The sequence below is a fragment of the Astyanax mexicanus genome, chromosome 22 (genome assembly GCF_023375975.1).
Source record: "Astyanax mexicanus isolate ESR-SI-001 chromosome 22, AstMex3_surface, whole genome shotgun sequence".
Lineage (NCBI taxonomy): Eukaryota > Metazoa > Chordata > Actinopteri > Characiformes > Acestrorhamphidae > Astyanax > Astyanax mexicanus.
The window spans coordinates 16,692,497-16,712,211 of NC_064429.1; the positions used below are offsets into that span (position 1 = coordinate 16,692,497).

Here is a 19,715-nt window from a genome sequence, read left to right on the forward strand (position 1 = left end):
ATCTAACTTGTTTATATGTTTCAGTAAATACATTTAATAACTACAGTAACTGCAATGCAGCTCTATTTATGTAGCTCTATGAGAATTTGTAAAATATTCGACAGCAATTTTTGTATGAAAGTATGTAAAGCATATATATATTTATATTTAGTAAAATTTTGCAGATACCATCTCTCAGCCACTTCAAGCTGATTTACAGTAAAACATATCAATAATGCATATTTTGTGTATAGTAGAATGAATCACTCAGTCCAGTGAAAATAAAGCTATTTTATTGTCAAAGCATTCAACATGGTTAGATAAACTATCAAATAGTAAATTTCAGCAAAAGGAAGAAACACTGAATCTATTCCTCACGGACACAAAATATTACACTTTGTATTCAAACAAAACAAGTATGTACATTGTGGATAGACTGCATCTTAAACCAATAACTATCATTTACATGCATTCTTAAATATAGTTCAACATCATATTCAAATTATGTTCAGAATTTGACCTTCGGCTTATAGACATGAAAAGTCAGTGAATAGCTTCTCCATGAAATGGAACTACATTTCAATTCAATTTCTATACATTATACATTAATATATACAAAATACAAATTACATTTACACATTGTTATTTCTCAGTGTCCACCCAAATAATAATAAGTGCTTCATATGATAAATAGATTTTTTTTATGGTTTTAAAGTCAAAACTCATTTGCATACACCAAAACATGACATTTGAAAGAAACAATCCGATTAGAAATGTCTTTTTCGAACGTGAGATCAAGAGTGTTTCTCCAGGTTGACAATATTCCCATGTGTGTACAGGACACCAAAAAAGCCATTGACAAATAAAGATCCCCAAAAACCAAGTCAGTTGTGAGAGGTCATGTGACGGGAGAGGTGATGTCGCTCCCTAAAAGACTCATTGCAGATAGGGCACTTGAGCTTCTCTTCACGCCGCCTCTTGACTAGGGGCTCCATAGCATACTCCTTTTTGTGATGGGAGCGCATGTGGTAGACCAGGTCAGAAGTCATGCGGAAGGAGGCGTTGCACTTGGCACACCAGTTCTGGGCAGGCAGGCAGAGGGAGGTGAACGAGGGGGGCAGAAGTGTGAGGGCTGACGGCATCTGCAGCTGGATGGGGCCTGATGTCTTTGGCCAGAAGGCTGTGGCGTAGAGAAAGGGGCTTTGCTTGGCCATTCCACTCGGCACAGGGCAGTTGCTTCCCAGTTCAGAGCCCTGCAGCTTGGCAGCCAGGTGGTCAGCCTGGTAAAGCCTGCTGGAAGAAACTGTGTCACCTACGGCTGGGTGGCAGTCCACTGCTGGCAGAAGCTTGGGTGCCATGACCAGTGGCGAGACGTGTGAAAAGGAGCGAGTTGGCTGGCTAAAGGCGCTCTTGCGTTCTGATGCCCCCTCTTGCTGGGGCACTGAAGTGAATGCACTGCCCACCGTCGAGCTCTCGATCCGGGACTGTGGTGGCTGAGTCTCGCTCAGCACCTGCCTGATGCTAACATGCTTCTCATTTAGGTTGCTGCTGGGCCGGCCAGCCTCTGCTTTGTTCTCAGAGTTGAAGTCTGAATTTTTGCTGCTGTGCTTCAAGCTCTGGGATGATTTCTTCACTTCCGTGAATGCACTTCGCTTGGTCTCTGTTGCCTCAGAGCTAGGAGGTGAGAAAGCCCGCCTGCTCTCCTCCAGGCCGTAAGCCCCACGATACTGCTGGGCTGAGTTTGCCAGCTCTTCCTTGGACTTGGAAAGGGGCTGGACTAATCCAATGCCCCTGTTGTCCTCCATTTCGGAGAACTTACGCTTCCCTGAGCTCTCGCTCCGTATCTCGGCCTCCTTATCGCTGGGAGGGCTGGTCCTGTTATTCTCCAAGTCCCTGGCAAGATTGTGGAAGTCTGTGGATGGTTTACCATCCTGTTGGCTCGAGAAACCCTCAGATCGGCCTAGTTTGGGGCTGGACCTGGAAGGTGGCATGCTGGCCTGTTCACTTGTGTCCTTAGCCTCGTCCTCTATGCTGGCCATGCTCTGCAGTCTCTTGGTACAGCGGAACCTCAGGTGAGCTAGAAGTGGAAATTCAAACTGGAAGCGCTGACTGCAGTCCGGACACAGATAGGGTGGCGATCCTGGACCAAAGAAAAGAAAAGAAATGTCAGAGATTTCACATAATATAGGCAGAACCATAATATGGGCTAATACAGCAGTGATTAAGAAAACAGCCACGTACAGTTTGTTACTGAAACATTTTCAATCTATTCAAGTGATACATTTCTTGTAGCAAATTCATTTTAACTTCACAGATTGATTGCTTCTGCAGGAAGCCAACCGTGTACAAAACTATTATTTGGAGGATGCCTCTTTAACAAGCATCTTCATTCTGATTAATTCAGATTCTTAGATATGCAAATAGAGCTAGTCAACACAGTTTCCATTTTTTAACAATATTATGGACAGTTCTGCAAGAAAAATAGAGGTGACTGCATTTTAGATTTACTGTACCTTTGCCTTTGGCTTGGTTTCTGCTGGAGCTCAGCAACAGCAGCTCGATCAGGTCTTTTCCATACCACACCAGCAGCTCTTCATCTTTCTCAATTCTCCTGAGCGACCTGTAGAAGAGCTGCCCGTTCTTCACATAGGCCTCAAGGTTCTGCTCGTCCCTGTCTCTTGCAGACTGGACCAGCCTGAGCCACATCAGGCCCTCTGATGAGCTGTTGGCAGCTGAGGTGTCCACCTGTGTTCAGGAAGAGAAAATAGTCAAAAGACAAGATTAGAACATGAGATTAGAAGTTACACCTGAAGGTTCTCTCTAGTTTTTTTAGACATACTAGGTAATATTGCAATTGTAATTCCAAGATCAAATACCTTCATGATATCTCTGAACTGTATTGACCACTATAGCTGTATTTTAGGTCTTACCCTGAATATGTAAGGTGCTGTCCTCTTGTCTGTGGCTTTTAGAGCAATGAAGGCAATGCTGTCGTACAGAGACGTGTGGCTGAGGACGCAGGGGCCAAAGATGGCGTTCTCCGGGATGTCACAGGTGGTGTAGACGCTGGTGAAGATGTCAGTGAGACACTGCTGCATCGCCTTGGCCTCGCCATCCCACGGCAGCTTCTGGGAACTGGACTCTTCCATCATCGCCGAACAACTAAAGCAAAGACAGGCAGCGAGCGGGTCACGTCAGGTCTAGTGTATGATAACATCTGATTCTCATGTTTTTCATTCAAAGAAGGAGGGAGAACCGTCCCTTTCTGACACGACACGCTCTTCTGTTTTATCACAGCGGAGTCTTTAGTGTGGAAACGACTCTTCCAGAGCTCATTTGCGTCCAGCAGCGCTGATTGAACGCCCACAGCGGCCGTTTAACCCTGTAGGTGTTCAACGCGGCTCTGTAGAAACTCGATCAGCGAGCTATTTAGCGCTGAATTCAGCACTGAGGAGCTTCACAGCCTCCACAAAAAAATAAAAACACGCGGATCTGTTTGGACGGAGCTTCACGGTTTATTAATATGGTAGCATATTAGATGGCGTGTCTGTAGCCTATATAATAAATATATTGATTTAATAATAATAATAATAATAATAATAATAATAATAATAATAACAACAATAATAATAATAATAATAATAATAAAAACATTACATTTGAAAGACAAGGGGTTGTGAATATTACGAGGAAAACCCAAAGAACAGTTTGAGCGTCTGTTTAGCTGGTTGTTTAATGGAGGCTAATATATAACCGATGATACGACGATAAAATATACTGATATTGCTGAAAATAATAATATTGGTAATAATAAATGATAAATACGAAAAATTAAAAATAATAATTCAGGATGAATTTACAACATTAAATTAACAATGATAATAATAAAAATATGTTTTATAATATGTAATTCATAACAATAATATGCACTGCAATATGAATTAATAAGAATAATGTTTACAATAAAACAACAATGACAACAATGATAATAATATATATAAGTAAAGTGCACAGTACAATAAAACAACAACAACAACAACAACAATAATAATAATAATAATAATAATAATAACAACAAAAATAATAGCACACCATGCCAACATGCCTCTTTTTCCGTCGTTTTCTTTTATTATTATTATTATTATTATTATTATTATTATTATTATTATTATTACTAGTAGTAGTATTAGTAGAAGTAGTAGTTGTACTACTATGGTTGTTAATAATTATTAATAAAAAAACATTAATACTACTAATAATACTAATATTATTATAGTGCATGTTATTATTATTATTATTATTATTATTATTGTTGTTATTTTTATAGATTTTGTTTTTGTTTTGGGAATATATGTTTGGAGTGACTAAGTGATTTTAAAATAGTGTTTTGGGTGCTCTATCAACTCTTAGATTTATCAATCTTTCCCTCTCTTCCACACGGAGCAGCGTGTGTGTCTCTGTGTGTATTCATTATCATAATCCACCACTTTCCCTCCAAGACTTTAATTAAGGCAGCACGCCGAGTTAATGGTTTCTCCTCCAAACCCCGGACGCGTTTTTACTAACGATTTCTCCACCTGACACACACATACATACACAGAAACACAGTCTCTAATTTACTCTCCTAACAGTTCTGTTATAACAGGAAATTGTACAAAGATACAATATATGATTTTTTTTCCCCTTCGGTAAGCAGGAGATTCTCGCAACGGATACGAAATTCTGGTTTAAACGCAGTGTGTGTGTGTTACAGCAGCCTGTAGATTCAGCCCGACGGACACTAAACAGCCTAAACTGGACTAAATCACTGTGAATCTATCTGTTCTGCACACTCCAGAAACTCCCAATACAGCCCCGTCTTACACAGCAAGCCCGAACAGACTTGTGGTTTATTTTGCGTGTATGTTCAAATTTACTAGTAAAAGGAGTTCATGCATGCTTTTCTATAAGGAGCCATTATTTTTTTTTAGTACCCACTAATATAGCCTATAAATATACAACATGGTGAAACATGTTGTGTTATATATATATATATATATATATATATATATATATATATATATATATATATATATATATATATATATATTGTATACATTTCTAAAGATCTACTAAAACCACAATTTTATTTTTTTTTATTTTAATTTATTTAAATGTCTGATTGTCAAATTTACGGCAATTTTACTGTTATTGTCCGTTCTTCTTTTTGTCAATGGGCTCATGATTTAATCACACTATCACCCCCTCCACACACACACACACACATGGCACTCTATTAACATGCTGGAAACGTACAGCGAAGACAAAACTTCACATCCTGAGCGTCCCACCGCCTCACAGACACACACAAACACGCACGAGCACACATTTACGATCAGAAAAAGCAGTGTGCATCTTCACTGTCACGAAAAGGAAAACCAACGTATCCTCATTTTTTTTGTCACAGAATGTCATTTTGACAATATGTGCACATTTTAAATTAAATTAACAAACATGAATGCTCCAAAATGGAAATAATGATTTGAAATGATTATATTTACATTTACTTCCATTGACCGTCAATATAGGGTTTGCTTTCTTTTATAAAGTTGTTGCTTTTTTACATACGAAATATTATAAATATGTAAGCTAGTCAAAGTTTCTTCTTACCTTTGACAAAAAAAACTATTAAAAAAAAACCTTGTCCTTTTAGTAAACCCCCAACTCACCCCACTTTATATAGTACTCCCTTTTTCCGCAGCTGTAAATGTCTCTCTCTTTCTCTTTTTCTTTCTCCCTTTTTTCTCAGACGGCTAAAACCACACAAAGAAGCCAATGAATATGCATCTCAGATAAATACTAGAATAGAGCACCCTGCACACACACTCTCACACACACATAGGCTGAACCCACTGACCTCCGACTCGCACGCTGAGATTTATAACCTCCCGTTTTTGGCTTTTGTTATTATTCCAACTTTACAGCGGCGACCCCAACTCGAGCCCCCCAGCTCCATCAGAGACTGACCGGAGCCCTGCTGACACTCCTGCCTCTCTCCGGCTCTTACAGATGCTGCCTAAAATTATCCCCTTCTCTCTCTCTCTTCCTGTGTTTCTCTGTATCTCTCTCTCTCATTCCGGAGTCGCTACTCACCGCTTGAGTGCAGGTGGAGAAATGATGGTGGTGATGATGATGATGGTGGTAATGATGAAGATAATAATAATCCAGCAGGGCTCCGGTACTCCGTCAGTGCATTTCCCCCCCGGCCGCGGAGAGCGAGAGCGCAGATGGGGCCGAAACACACACACTGACGGCCTCTCCTCCTCACACACACACGTTTTGTTTGCTGCGCATAATCTGCCCAATGAGGCGTGTCGTTCAGCGGCTCCGCCCTTTAACTCCTCACTGTCCGGACGCCTCCGCACGCGCTCAGCCGAGCCCAGCTTAATACACCTGCTTATAGACTACAGCCTAGTCCTTTAGTGCTTAAATAGGGGTTTAGTGTCTTTTTTGATGCTCTTTTCTTTTTTTACACAAAGTGACATAAAATGTGTTAGAACGGCATATATGATTTGAAGCATTTAACTAAAACTATTGTGCATTAAAACAAAAAGCACAATTTACAATTGTTGAGGTGCAAATTGAGTCATTCCAAGTCATATCAAGTTCTAGATGAGAAACTTAACGTGGACTCAATACCTTTTTTTTTGTTTACAGTGCTGGTAATGATGGGAGTCACAAGTATCCACAAGTATGGCTGGCAAAAGCTTACATTTTTTATTCAGGTTATTTAACCTAATACCAATGTTGATAAAATGTTGATTTAAAAAAATAAATCTAAAAAAATCCCTCCACCATCAATGTGTTTTACAGAGTTTTATATAAATCAATCTCAAACATTGCATTACACATCAGGTAACACATTTGTAACCTTTCTCTTTAGATAATAGCTTTCCACAACCTTGCTTTAGAGACAGCTATAGTTGATATAGTTATAGTTACCTATAGTTAAATGTTTAAGACGTCTGGCTTCTATCATTACACAGCTGTGAGAGAACTACTTGCACAGGTTCAGTCTAGCATACTAGCTTTCTAATCCATTTCTTAATAATCCCCCTTAAAGATGTTTTGAATTAGATTTTGAATAATGAATTATGCAGAAGATGAAAAATAAGTAAAACAAATCCCTTTAAGGTTCATTTAAAGTAACTATTTATGTCCAGGTATAAAACATATTGTTTAGAATAGGCTAAAGTGTTCATAAAAACACTTAACATCATACTTTACATCAATGTCATAGGTCTTAAAATAGAACCAAGTGGGATGCCTCATAATAGACTAGCTACTTTAAACTGGTCCAGCATAAAGGTCAATAACTGAATAATAAACCTAGGTATTGTAATCTTTAATGTTTAAGATGCTAATGATAATCAGATTGTCAGGGCTTTTTTATTTTTACTGATTTTAACCTGATAGTAATCATGTTGTTTATAATGAGTCTGTTTTGATAATGCAATTAGCTGCTTTTATCTGTAAAGTTAGCTAGCACTAGATTCAAGATTTTTATGGTCTCGTCACAGGGTACAGGTGTACTGTATATGTTAGTAAAATAAAAAGTGTGCAGAGAACAATATTTAGAACAAAGAAGAATAATAAAATAAAACAGAAATACACACATGTAGACATATGGTATTGTATAGATATACTTTAAATATATAAAGAATATATACATATACAATGCTATATACATGTGCAGATACCTAGAGTATGTGTATGGAAGTGAGGAAATAGTCAAGAAAATAGTCCAGTAGGTGACACAGTTTTAACAGTTATTAACAATAATCAGTGGCTGATGAAAGTGTTTTAGCCTTTTTTCAGGTAGAACATTGTTAAAATACCACAGGCTTCATTAATTTCATTTTAATTACAGTTAATTAAGTTCATTAATAAAACAGGTCATTTTCAGTTCACAGCTGTTGTCCACTGGAGCTTTAGCAGCAGCAGCAGCAGCGTTATCCCGGGTCCGCCTGCCTGAGCGCTGTCTGCCCGTCAGCCGCGCTCCCCGCCCGCCCGACTCCACCGCAGCTCTGCGCTCCGCTCCTGCAGCAGACCCTGCTGGCTCTGTGAGAGCTGGGCTTTCGGCTTTCTGACACTTTTAAAAAGGATTTTTATTTGCAGGTCTGATAGCTACGTTAAACGCGTTGTTTTCTGTCCGTCTTTTAAACGTGTTTTAATGATAATTCTGGTCAATTTAGTTAGTTAGGTTAGCAGTTAGCTGATTCCTCTCAATGGTTTGGGGGGTTTCGGAAGAAAAATAGTGACCTAATTCAGTTTTATCGAATGTTAGCGACGTTTGTCTCTGTTAATGTCGTGTTTTATTAATATGGCGCAGTTTTTCTAAGTTAAACTTAGTTTTAACTAATATGAACCTTAATTAAGACAAAAGGGCAGCGTCTCTAGTGAAGCCAGGCAAGTTAAATCGAGTAGTTAGCTAACAAGCTAACAAGAGATTTAAAAAAAAATGTGTCTAGTTGGCTAATTAGCTAGCAATCTGGAAATACGTTTAAGAGAAATACAGCCACGCCAGAAAAAAAGATAGTCATGATTTAACAAATTAGGGTTTTATTTAAATTTTAATATCTTTAACCTGTTTTAATCCCATTTTCAGGTAATACATGGACTTTACCATCACCTACACTTTAAAGGTGAGTTCTTACACTCTTGTCTGCTGTGGTAAATATATAGTTCAATTTCAACTTCAAATTAAGTTCGTGTAGGCTTGCATTGAAATGAAATACAGAAAAGATAACCTATATTTGAAAGTATCATTACATTTGTTCATACAAAAGGTCACGTTCTCATATTTTCATGTTAATAACATGTGACATGTGACATGTTGTTGTGATTTAGGACTATGCTCCTTAAATGTAATTGTCCAGTTGTTGTGATTTAGGACTATGCTCCTTAAATTTAATTGTCACATTAGTGACATTCAATTAATCAAATAGTGACGGAAGAATGCATGTAAAAGGTAGGTGTATCAAAATAGGTTTGATACAAAAGTAAAAAATGTTTTTGTAAGGGAGAAAAGTACAAGAATTAAGAAGGTGAAATGAGAGAAAAGTCAGGTGCTACCATCGTGTGTTCAATAACCTCATAATAGACATTTTATTTTATAATCTATACTTTGCAATTTGTTTATAAAGATGTTTCAATTCGTTTTTTAAAGACAGTGTTTCTGTAAGTTTTTTCTTTTTTGCATTGGTTTTGTATTTTGCAATAGAAAAATGAACTTTTTCACCTCACACTTAAGTCTAAACATATTATTTTCATCTCTGTTTTTACTTTTGTTGGATGTGGAATCAGGAACTTAAGCAATATATTGTATTTCCAGATTGTTTCTACACGTGTTTGCCCTCTTGCCCAGTGTGCTCCATTGTTAATTATACCATAATCAGTTCAAGTGTTGAAGTGAGCTTTAAGGTGAATCTAAGTATGGCTGATTAAAAAAAAACATTTTTAGTTAAAAAAAAAAAAGTTGTTTACCTCATGCAATTTTGCTTGTTTTTATGCTGTTTTTGTTTTCTTAATCATAGGCAGATTTCACGCATGCTAAAGATCACACTCAAATATAGGCACTGAAGGACTCAAATGTTCCTTTTCTAAATAGACTCTTTATGACGAATAAAATTCTGAATATAAATTGCACTAAGCATTTCAAATTGGAGGATTTTTCTTCCACTCATGCACATAGACTTGCTCTATTGTAAGGCTGTGGCACAAGCCTACAAAGATTTACGCTTTCTTAGCTGTAAATCTCCTCCTGCTCCTCAGCCTCTTGCCTAGCCAAGCATGATAAGGACCTTTTTTTCCCCCATACAGTGCGCTGAAATAAAGCCACAAAGCTTGCCCAATCAGTAGCCATCTGCTTCAGCCATGAACTGCAGGCTCATGGTGGCAGGCAGAGGCCGCACAGCGGACAGAATGGGTCTCCCCTCCTCCTCCCTCATTGTTTTACAACAAATAGCCCCCATTAACACCAGTGTTTTTATAGGGACAGACTGCCTCCTCTGTGTGTCAAATATGGCATGGCGCAGATTTCTCTATGACACCCACATTAAGGCTAATTGTAGTGCTTTGAGGTCAGACACGACAAGTTTGTATCCACGTGGGCTTGAGGAGCAACAATTTATCAATTACGGAAAGGGAAAAAAAACGTGTGTGCAGTGATGCCACCCTCAGTCGAGGTACAGAATGTTACATCTGATATAAGTATACATATATATGCCTGCTTGTTTTTTTGCATGGATGTATATCTTTTGTTTTTAGAAGATGGACAAAGAAAAGATTGTAGTCTTGAATTTTAAGCTGTTGACGGATTAAGAGCATGCCCATTGTTTGCCTTATGATGACATACTGTCTGGTAACCTACAATGATCGTTATATTAACAGAAGGAGGAGATTTGCATATTTACTAATAAATGCAAAAGATTTAGTTTTGGGAATAATTATCAAGCACCAAGGATTTGCTTTCATTTAATGACTTGAACTGGTTCCTTGACTAAGACAGTATGTAAGACATCCTTTCTTACAGGAGATTATGGTTGACAATATAAACTTCATATGCTATAATATAATTACAACAGGGATTATGATGCAGATGACAAGACTCATAAATATTTAGACTGTGGCTGATTGTTTTTATTATTTTGCTTCCCTACCAAACCAATGACTGTGAGGACCTTCATTTAAAAGTTCAGTTTATTTAGAGAGATTATTTCTAATGTCTATATTACAGAAAATGTATCGTATCATATATCCTGTACATAAATATAACATTGTTTAAATTGAAGCTATTTTTCTCATTCCTGTGTTGCAGAATGTTGCAGTGGATGAATGTCTGAAGTCTCCCAGACATCACTGTGCAGACACACTGTGGCGTATCTCTTCACAGGAATATAGTGCAGTCATATTCAGCTTCTGGTTTTTGCTTTCAGTCTTATTCTCAGTAAGTGAAATGCATGCTCAGGGACCACACACATCCAGTCAATAACATTCTGCTCCTATGTGTTCAGTAGTATTTTTGTAGTTATTGTTATTTGGTTTAGTGCTTCTGAAAGTGCGTCTGGACTCGCAAATTCATCCTGTGATGAGTGAAGAAAAGGGAAGCGCCATTGACCGATCATAAGTACGCTGTTTTATGCATTTAATGCATTCCTCATTGCATTTTTCTGATAAAGGGTTATAGTTTCTATAGCTATAGTTTTATTATAGTCTATAAGATGTGTACGTCTACGATGCTATTACTGGATCGTCTTTATGAATAAAAGTAAGTAAAACAGATGCCATCCAAATTGTTTGCTATTTTTATACTCACAGGCACATCTTGCTTCTTAAATATTTGATTTTAGCACATTTGATAATAAATGTATTTATTTATTTTTCTGTCTAGTGGTAGCCTACTGTTCTGACATTGCAAATGCTACATTCAGAATCACCTGGATTGTGTCTGCTATGTAGAGGTAGAGGTGGCATGTCCAAAATCAAATATCACAATGCTTGAAGATGATACACCACAGTACATATCAAATGTTGCATGAGACAAAACGCATCAATAGCATGAAAACCTATGAGCACTGTGGACTTCATCCAACAGCTATTCTTAAGAAGAAATTTCTTCTTTAAAACCTCTTATGCAGACATTTACAGTTTGGCATTCCCTATGAGATTTTTTTATTTACATGGAAATAAGCAAATTCTGATGAAAATACTGGTGAATGAGGACCAATGATTTTAGTCGCCATTTACACCTGGTCATTTCATGTGTCTTGGGTATTATATCTGGAAAAATGCAAGTGTAAAAAACACACCCAGACGGCATTTACAACAGATTCAAAACCAATCATTAAAACACGTCAGATGATGATCTGGAATTAATTTTATGCACGTTATTATAGCAGTGTTAATGCCCCTTTCTTACCAAGACTAATTTCAGAATTGAAGCACCTTCCATTACAAAATCTGCAAATTACATCCCACACAACAATTGAATTTCAGTCTGACTAGCCTAAAACTCAATTGACAACTAAGTGTAAAGTGTAAAAATACCCTTGCTAAAACTTGCTGTTTCTTAGTAGTGTTTAAGTACAGACAATATCCACATCATGCTAATGGTGCTTATCAATTAATTATGATGTTATGATTATATAAATGTTATCATATTGCCCAGCCCTATCTCTATGACAGCTGGACAGATGGCCAAATAGCAACTCAGGCAACTGTCCAATTACTTTAAGGGAGGATTATATATGTTATGATGTGATTCCTTGATGTGAACCCTGGCACTTTAACAAGGTAGTGGCTGTAATTGTTTTTTAACAATTTGAACATTTTAAATCAATGGTTTGTGTTATATTGATGATTATATCAGTGGTATTGTAACACTACTTGGACAAAGGTATGAAGGCACACTTCTCAATTTATAACAATGCATTTGGGTGTTTTCATTTAGTCATATTTGCAGAGGTATACAAAACAAAGCCTTGAAACACATAGTCTAAATTTACAAAGATACAGTTAATGAAAGAATGGGAGTTTCTAAAGATCTCACTAAATTCCAGCATTGTGGGTTAGGATGCCACCATTGCAACAAGTCAGCTGTTAAAATTTCTTCTTTCCTCCTACGTATTCCACCTTTCACTTGTGAGTTGTTCATTTTGAATAGTGAAACCACAGCAATTCAGCTGCAAAGTGTGGGTGTCCCACAGAATGGGGTGTCCGAGTGCTGAAAAGCATTGTGCAGAAAAGTCACCTGATCAGTAACTGCAGATAATCACCTGCTGATCGACTCCAAATTAATGGTATTGTGTTGGTATACCATTAATACTGTCTCATTCTCTCTCTAATACTGTTGTCTCAATATGTGTGAAGTGTGCTACTGTAATATAAAGCTTGCTCTTAACTGACGTAAGTACATTTTTCTAATTTTAGTTTATATTTTTTGTTTATATAAATACGTTGACCAAATATATAAACAAACCAAAAAAGTACTGTGAGAATATAGATGGTCACCATAAAGATGGAAGGAGGTATAGAGTATAATATATTTGATCATATCGTTGTGTAACCTTAAACTTTTCAGGAGTAGATTCTTTAATTGTCAGGGCAGGTTAATGTAAAAATATGCTTTCTTATTTGTTTTAATGCATTTTTTATTAGTCTGTATTGGTTATTAAATGTTTACACAATGTGAAAGTCAGTTACTGCACTAAAATGGTATATAAACATAAAAAGCAGAAAAAACACAGATACACTTTCTTTTGGACAGGCATATCAAATCAATAAAAAAATATACATTTTCTGTGTCTGGTGATGGATGACAAGGCATGTCATTAAAACCCTTTTTTTACTTAGTTATTTTTTAGCCTTTCCTGACTCATCACAATATAAATAAAGTTTTGAGGATATAGTGACTTCTCTGGGGCATGTCTTAGAGGTCCAGAGAGCACTTTTAATGCAGGTTCATGTAAAATAATACTGTGTGACATTTTGAGGATATTAATTTTTTTTATTGTACATTTATGAAACAGTCAAAATATAGGCGGCAACTAAATACAACAAATCTACCAGACCACTCATCATGTTTTTATGTGAATATATTACACACTGCAGGAATGGTTATGCCAGAACACTGATAACTCGTAATTGTAATATTTTTTTTCTTTTTGCCACTCAGTAATACTGCTGATTTCAGTTTGAAAGATAAAGATCTTACAGACTGCTGCTTTAAATATACGCATATCTATGGGATTTATATAGGTATTTTGTAGTACTACACTGCCATTTTCAGCAGGAAATTCATATGTATAAAAATAATAATTAAATAACTGTTATATGCTGCTTTAGACACTGAAGTGTATATTGAGACTTTAATAAAAATTATGCCCTTGTTGATTTAAAGTGGATTTGACACTTCTCTATGTGATAGGCCTACAAGGTAGAGAAGACCATGTGATTGGCATGGGCATGAAGAGAGAGAGAGCAACAAGGAGAGATGGGGGATTGTCTGAAGAGACAGCGCAGGTCAGATGGTGGCAACAGAGGGAGGTTTCTGTGGAGCTTGTATTAAAAGTGAGCTCATAAATGAGCAGCGCAGCAGATTAGAGCGGCGCACTGTCAGCCACGCTGAAGGCTTACCATAGTTTTTCCAATGGAGGGCAGAAGAGGAAAAGGAAGGAGTCTGAGCCCCGACCGGCAGCGTGGAAGGCAAGTTCCAAGTGTAGTGTGTGTCTGCTGAGAGCAGAGGGAAGGAGGCAGTGCTTTCTCTCTCTCATTCTCTCTCTCTTACATGCTCACTCTCTCTCTCTCTCTCTCTCTATCTCTCTCTCACTGTTTCCCAGTTCACAAAGCGTCCTTTACCATACATACATATGTGTATGCACACTCATGCCACAGATAGCATAACTACAGCCTTTGCACTTTGTAGTCTAGCTTTTGCTCCCACAGTGCACCTTGAAATTAACTGTGAGATGCATTCACATCAAATGGTTCATCTGGATGGGAACAAAATAGGGGGAAAAAGGAATAAATTAATAATGAGCCACTTTTATACCGGATCCAGCGATTATACAAATGGTGGAAACAGCCAAAAATATTCTGTTATGGCATATGGCACTTCAGCTGCCATATGTGCCAGTTTTCACAAAAATTGGCACCATGGCACACGATGGTCAGTTGTAACTGCCAAAAACACAGCGAGGGCTGTGCAGAGAGAGAGAGAAAAAAACGCTTCAGTGCCTCAGACGAGTGCACTGATGTCCTTATGCAGTTCCCACTGCATAATCAAGAGCGAGTTATCAAATGCTGGACTGAAGATTTAGGGGAGATGAAAAGGCGTTTTTTTTTCCTCTCTCCTTTCGGGCGCCCATCCTTCCCTCGTCCTCCCTTTTCTCTTGCCTGGTCGGCGTCACATCCTTCGGGGGCCAGGCGACAGGCCTCGCTTTCATTCCACCTCGCTGTGAAGTAGAGGGGAAACTTGAAGCAAACTCACAGAAATAGGCAAGAATTAGTTTGGCATGCCAAGCATCAATATCATCAATACCAATTTGTCTTGCTGCTCTTTGTTGCTGGGTTCATTTGTGAGGAAACATGCTCAAACACATCAATTAGTATTCATTTTTGCACAATATTGTTGCTAAAACCAGATTGTTAATTCACAAGTTCAGAAAGCTATTTGCTATCAGATTTCAGAGCGCAGATTAAATGAATGTCTTCACTGACAAGTGATTTGATCGGATTTGCATGTCTGAACATCACAATAGTATCTGCATGGATTGCTGTAGACTGATACTGTAAACGGCATCAGTAATTAATACAAAAGACAATTTGCAATCCAGTTTGAGTGGCCAGAGCATCAAGACTGAGATCTATACATCTATACAAATCTGTGTAGTCTCATTTCAGATGTGGTTTTGATCTGATTTGCAAAAATTTGCACAATATAGTTGTTGAAACCAGTATGTTGATTTAGAAGTTTGGTAAAGAGTGGATAATCAGACTTCTTTTAGTTATTTGGTGCAGTCTTTATATACCTGCAGGCAAACTGGATTTGTTTCTCAAATCAGATCGGTTTAGATTAATGTCCACACTGTTATTTGCAAATGTTTGGATTTGTGTATCAGCATGGGTTGCTGTGGTAACAAGATCACTGTTAGTAACTCACATTTGTTGCTCTTCTTGGACCCCATGCACTCCATCACTCTGGATTTTATGAGGTTGGTTTTTGCCCCATTGTAAGTGATGCCAAAAAAAAGTGGAAATTTGATTTATTTGGCCGGAGCATTTTGACTGAGCTTAACTGTATAAGTCCTGTAATGATCGCATTTAATCACCTCCAAATGTGGGTTGGATACGATTTAAATAAAAGTTTGCACAATATAATTGTTAAAACTAGTATGTTGATGCAGAAGTCCAGAAAAGAATGTGTAATCCGATTTGAGTCCATTGGTTTTTAGTGCACTCCTTCTATGCCGTTCAGACTGCAGGCAAATCAGATTTGCTTCTTAAATCATATCTGTTGAGATGACTGTCCGTACTTTTATTTATTTAAGTGCTCAGATCAGATTTGCAGACATCATAAACAAATCTGTATGCGTTGCCATGGTAACGAGGTCAGTGTCTGTAAGTAACATTTAGACCTTACTCTTGTTGCATTGCGAACATTGCAAAACACACAGTAAAATCCTGATGTACAAATGGGATTGTAATTGAATTCCAAATCACCTCTTAATGTGGTTTGGATCCAATTCACATGTAGTTTTTGGCTGTCCAGACTTTTAAAAATCAATTTGAATACAATCTAGATACGTTAATTTTATTTAGATTTAGACTGGCAGTCTGAACATGACCTGAAAGTCCTTATTGTTTTCCATCAAACTTTACCTAAACTTTGACCAATGTGCTGATAAAAAACCCAAACAAATAAACAAAAATCATCCCATGAACTCTCTCTTCACTCAAGGGCCTCAACTGTATCAACTACAGGCTCGGTGGTCCAGGCTTCAGATCCTCCCTCCCAGCCAGGCTGCCAGACTAGCTCAGGGTTCACAGCTGAGCTGAGCCACCATGGCAAGACTTAATGTTCCAGGTTTCGGGCGGCCCCAGGGCATATGTTCGCCCCCCATCACTTAGAGGAGAGCTCACGTCTGGCGCTAGTGAGTCAGGCCAGGCCCCAGCGGCCCCTCCGAGTCCCATTGAAGCAGGCCCTTCCATGCACCGCTCCACCCAGCAACAGGGTCAGGCAGTGAGTGACAGGTTGCGGGCAATTTACAGGGGATTATGGGACCACCAGACCCGCTACCCTTGTTGTGATTTGTCAGTGTGTGGCTTTATGTTGCTGCGGGTGCTGTGCTGTGCTGTAGGCAACGTTGCCCTTAGACATCAAAGTCAGGCATTGTGTAAGTATTTTTTATCCATAAATAAGAAGTTTGTCATTGTCAGAAATGTGCATATGGACAAAAGTATTGGAACACCTATTTTAAAAAAAGAGTTTGTGCTGTTTTTATAGGAGCAACCCTCTGTACTGTCAGAAAAAGGCTTTCTATTGGATTTTGGAGCACTGCTTTGATTGCATTGAATTTGATTGCATTCAGGGACAAGATCATAAAGAAGGTCACCACCAACCCATCTCATCTCCAACTTCTCCCTAAAATACTGTATGGAGCTCCATCATTCCAGAGAACACAAGATACTAAACAAGCTTTGTGTGTGCATTAGCACTTTTGTTATCTGTGTTAGCAATGGGTGCTTCTTAATCTAGTCCAATGTCTTTTAGTAAACAGGGTGTCCACAAATGAACAAGATTGATTTTATTAGGTTTTTATTTCAATGCAATTTATTGTAAGCATGTATTAATAACTGTATAATAAATAGCAAAAACAATACAAATATGTAAACAATTTGTGATGTACATTAAAATATAGTAAAGTCAGAATTATAACTGCATAACCCAATATATCACAATAGTATAAGCAGTTGTGATTATTAAATCAAATTTTAGAGAATATTTCATAGTAAAAAAGACACACTATCATGTTTATAAAATCTGAGTATAGTATCGACAGTACTGCAAAACAAAATATTGTGGTACTGTGAAATATCAATGTCTCGTACACCCCTAATAATAAGTGGAAAGTGACATGTGGTATTAAATATGCTGCTGTAATGTTAATTTTATCAAATAAATAAGCAGAACAGGGCTGCATTACTGTATTTTGTATATGCTTGTTAAACATATTTTGTTTCATAAATAACACATTTCAGCACAAATGAATAATTATTGATATTGGACAGGAATTGATTGTGCACACTAGGGGCTACATAATCCCATTGAACCTAAAACAAATAAATAAATATAAATATATCTAAACCTTTGACTACGCCAAGGGCCAATTGTTGTTTTTGGCCATAAACAAATTCCAGCTGGTACACTAGGTAGAAGCTCTCCTGGGCGTATGGTGTTTTTGAAGCTGTTTTTTATTTTTCAGTTCTTGCCTGTTTTTTTTTAAGCAGTGGTGTTTTTGATGTTGCAGCAAGAGAGGAGCGAGATGACAAGTTGATGGCGAATGCCTTGAGGAGGGGCTGTCAGTGCAGCCGGTTACCTCTGAAAGCCCCGGTGGCCTGGGCTGACTGTGGTGGCATGAATCAAAGCCTGCTAGCGAGTGAGAGCCTCCCAGGGCCAGGCCCCAAATCGGCAGGGTTTTTGAGGAAACTTCGATGCACAGCTGCTGCGCACTCTCCCCCTCCATGGTGCGTGTGGCCTTGCTCTTTGCCTCGCGGCGTTGGGAGCCAGGCTGTGGCACTCAGCGGAAAGTTCATCAAAGTTTAAACTGGCAAAATAACAGGGAACAGAGAAGCAGGAGTGGGAGGCGGACGAGAGAGGGCAACACATTTCAAATTTGATTGTTTTGTTGCAAACATAGCTGGTTTGGCCGGTTTATCACGACGCCAACTGCAGTTAGAAGTGAAATGTTTAAAGACGAACAAACAAAAAGTTACACCAAGGGAAGTGTGCCACAAATCAACATGGATTCAACTTTGGACTCAAGAAATCATTCTTTTGGGTCCTTTGCCTGTTGTGTCATTGTTTGAACAAAAGTAGACGTCTGCAGAGCAACAAAACAACACGTCGTCCAAGTAAAATTCAGTCCATGAAGCATTCCGTTACACCCATCTTCCCTCAGCCCAAAGACAACAGTCCCGTTCCTGATCTCCCAACGGATTCTCTGCATTTCGTTCACGAATACTTCAGCCCCATCCTTTGTGCCTGTCTATTGTGGTTGGGGAAATTGTGACAGCGTCAACCTCTCGAAGCCCAGAATGGGAGAAGTGTTAGTAGGAAGCTGGCCAGAATTGATGGCAGTCCCTGCCTTCTCTTCTCCTCTCGTCTAATCACTCCCATACATTTGGCCTCAAGGAAAAGACCCAACGTAGCACCGAGAATGCTGCTCACAACGAGACACAGGCTCGCCACGTTTCTCCGCTCTGGACTCGCTGCTAGGTTTGTCAATGATCTGTCCTCGGCCGAGTGAAGTTCTAATGAAGCGTGGTGTCCATCCCTCCGTCCCTAAGAGAGAGCGTGGCACTTTGCATTAGGTTAATACGGCTTGAGGTCACGGGGCTGCAGCTCAACGTCCAGCAAAATATTGTGGAGATTGGCCGAAGTTTACTGGTATCATAAATGCTCTCGTTTAATCCCATTTAGGCACTTGGGAACACACATCACCATTGCTCATTACTGTCAGAGTCACTTAATGGACGATTAGTGACCCCGTGGAAGGGAGACACTTGCTCGGAGAAGACAGCGTAGGAGCTACTTGTCAGGACACTGCCTGTCATTACGCAGGTCTCGTCTGCTAGTTCTGGAACATGGGTGGCTGAACATGCTGCTCTCATGTCATGCAGTGCAGATATCTTGTAATCATGTTAAAAGTTCACACAAAGAAGTATTGAGCTGTTCTAGAGACTAGAGACTAGAGCTGTATAGTCTACAGCATAGTAACTTTATTTTAAAATTATTTTTACCAACATGCTCTTACATAATACTTTAAATGGCAGACTTATTATTTGTTATTACAGTTTATAAAAATACTTATCTAGTAACTTCTATACACTGACATACTATACAAAATTCATGAAACAGGAGCTACTATCATGTCCCAGGACTCTCTTCCATATCCTTTACAACAATTGGTGACACC

General features: G+C 38.5%; 2 protein-coding genes across 2 annotated transcripts in view; one reads left to right on the forward strand and one right to left on the reverse strand.

The window, feature by feature from the left end:
* Window positions 1-19,715, forward strand: part of LOC125786735 (cyclin-dependent kinase 5 activator 1-like) — an 832,135-nt gene that overhangs the window by 53,802 nt on the left and 758,618 nt on the right. The gene's annotated exons all lie outside the window — the stretch shown is intronic.
* On the reverse strand, window positions 256-6,291 carry prdm8b (PR domain containing 8b). Its single transcript, XM_022664889.2, has 4 exons — window positions 6,112-6,291; window positions 2,910-3,141; window positions 2,493-2,724; window positions 256-2,119 (listed from the first exon to the last, which is right to left on the reverse strand). Exons 2-4 carry the CDS (start codon window positions 3,129-3,131, stop codon window positions 864-866), a joined length of 1,710 nt encoding a protein of 569 aa, XP_022520610.1. The 5' UTR covers window positions 3,132-3,141; window positions 6,112-6,291; the 3' UTR covers window positions 256-863.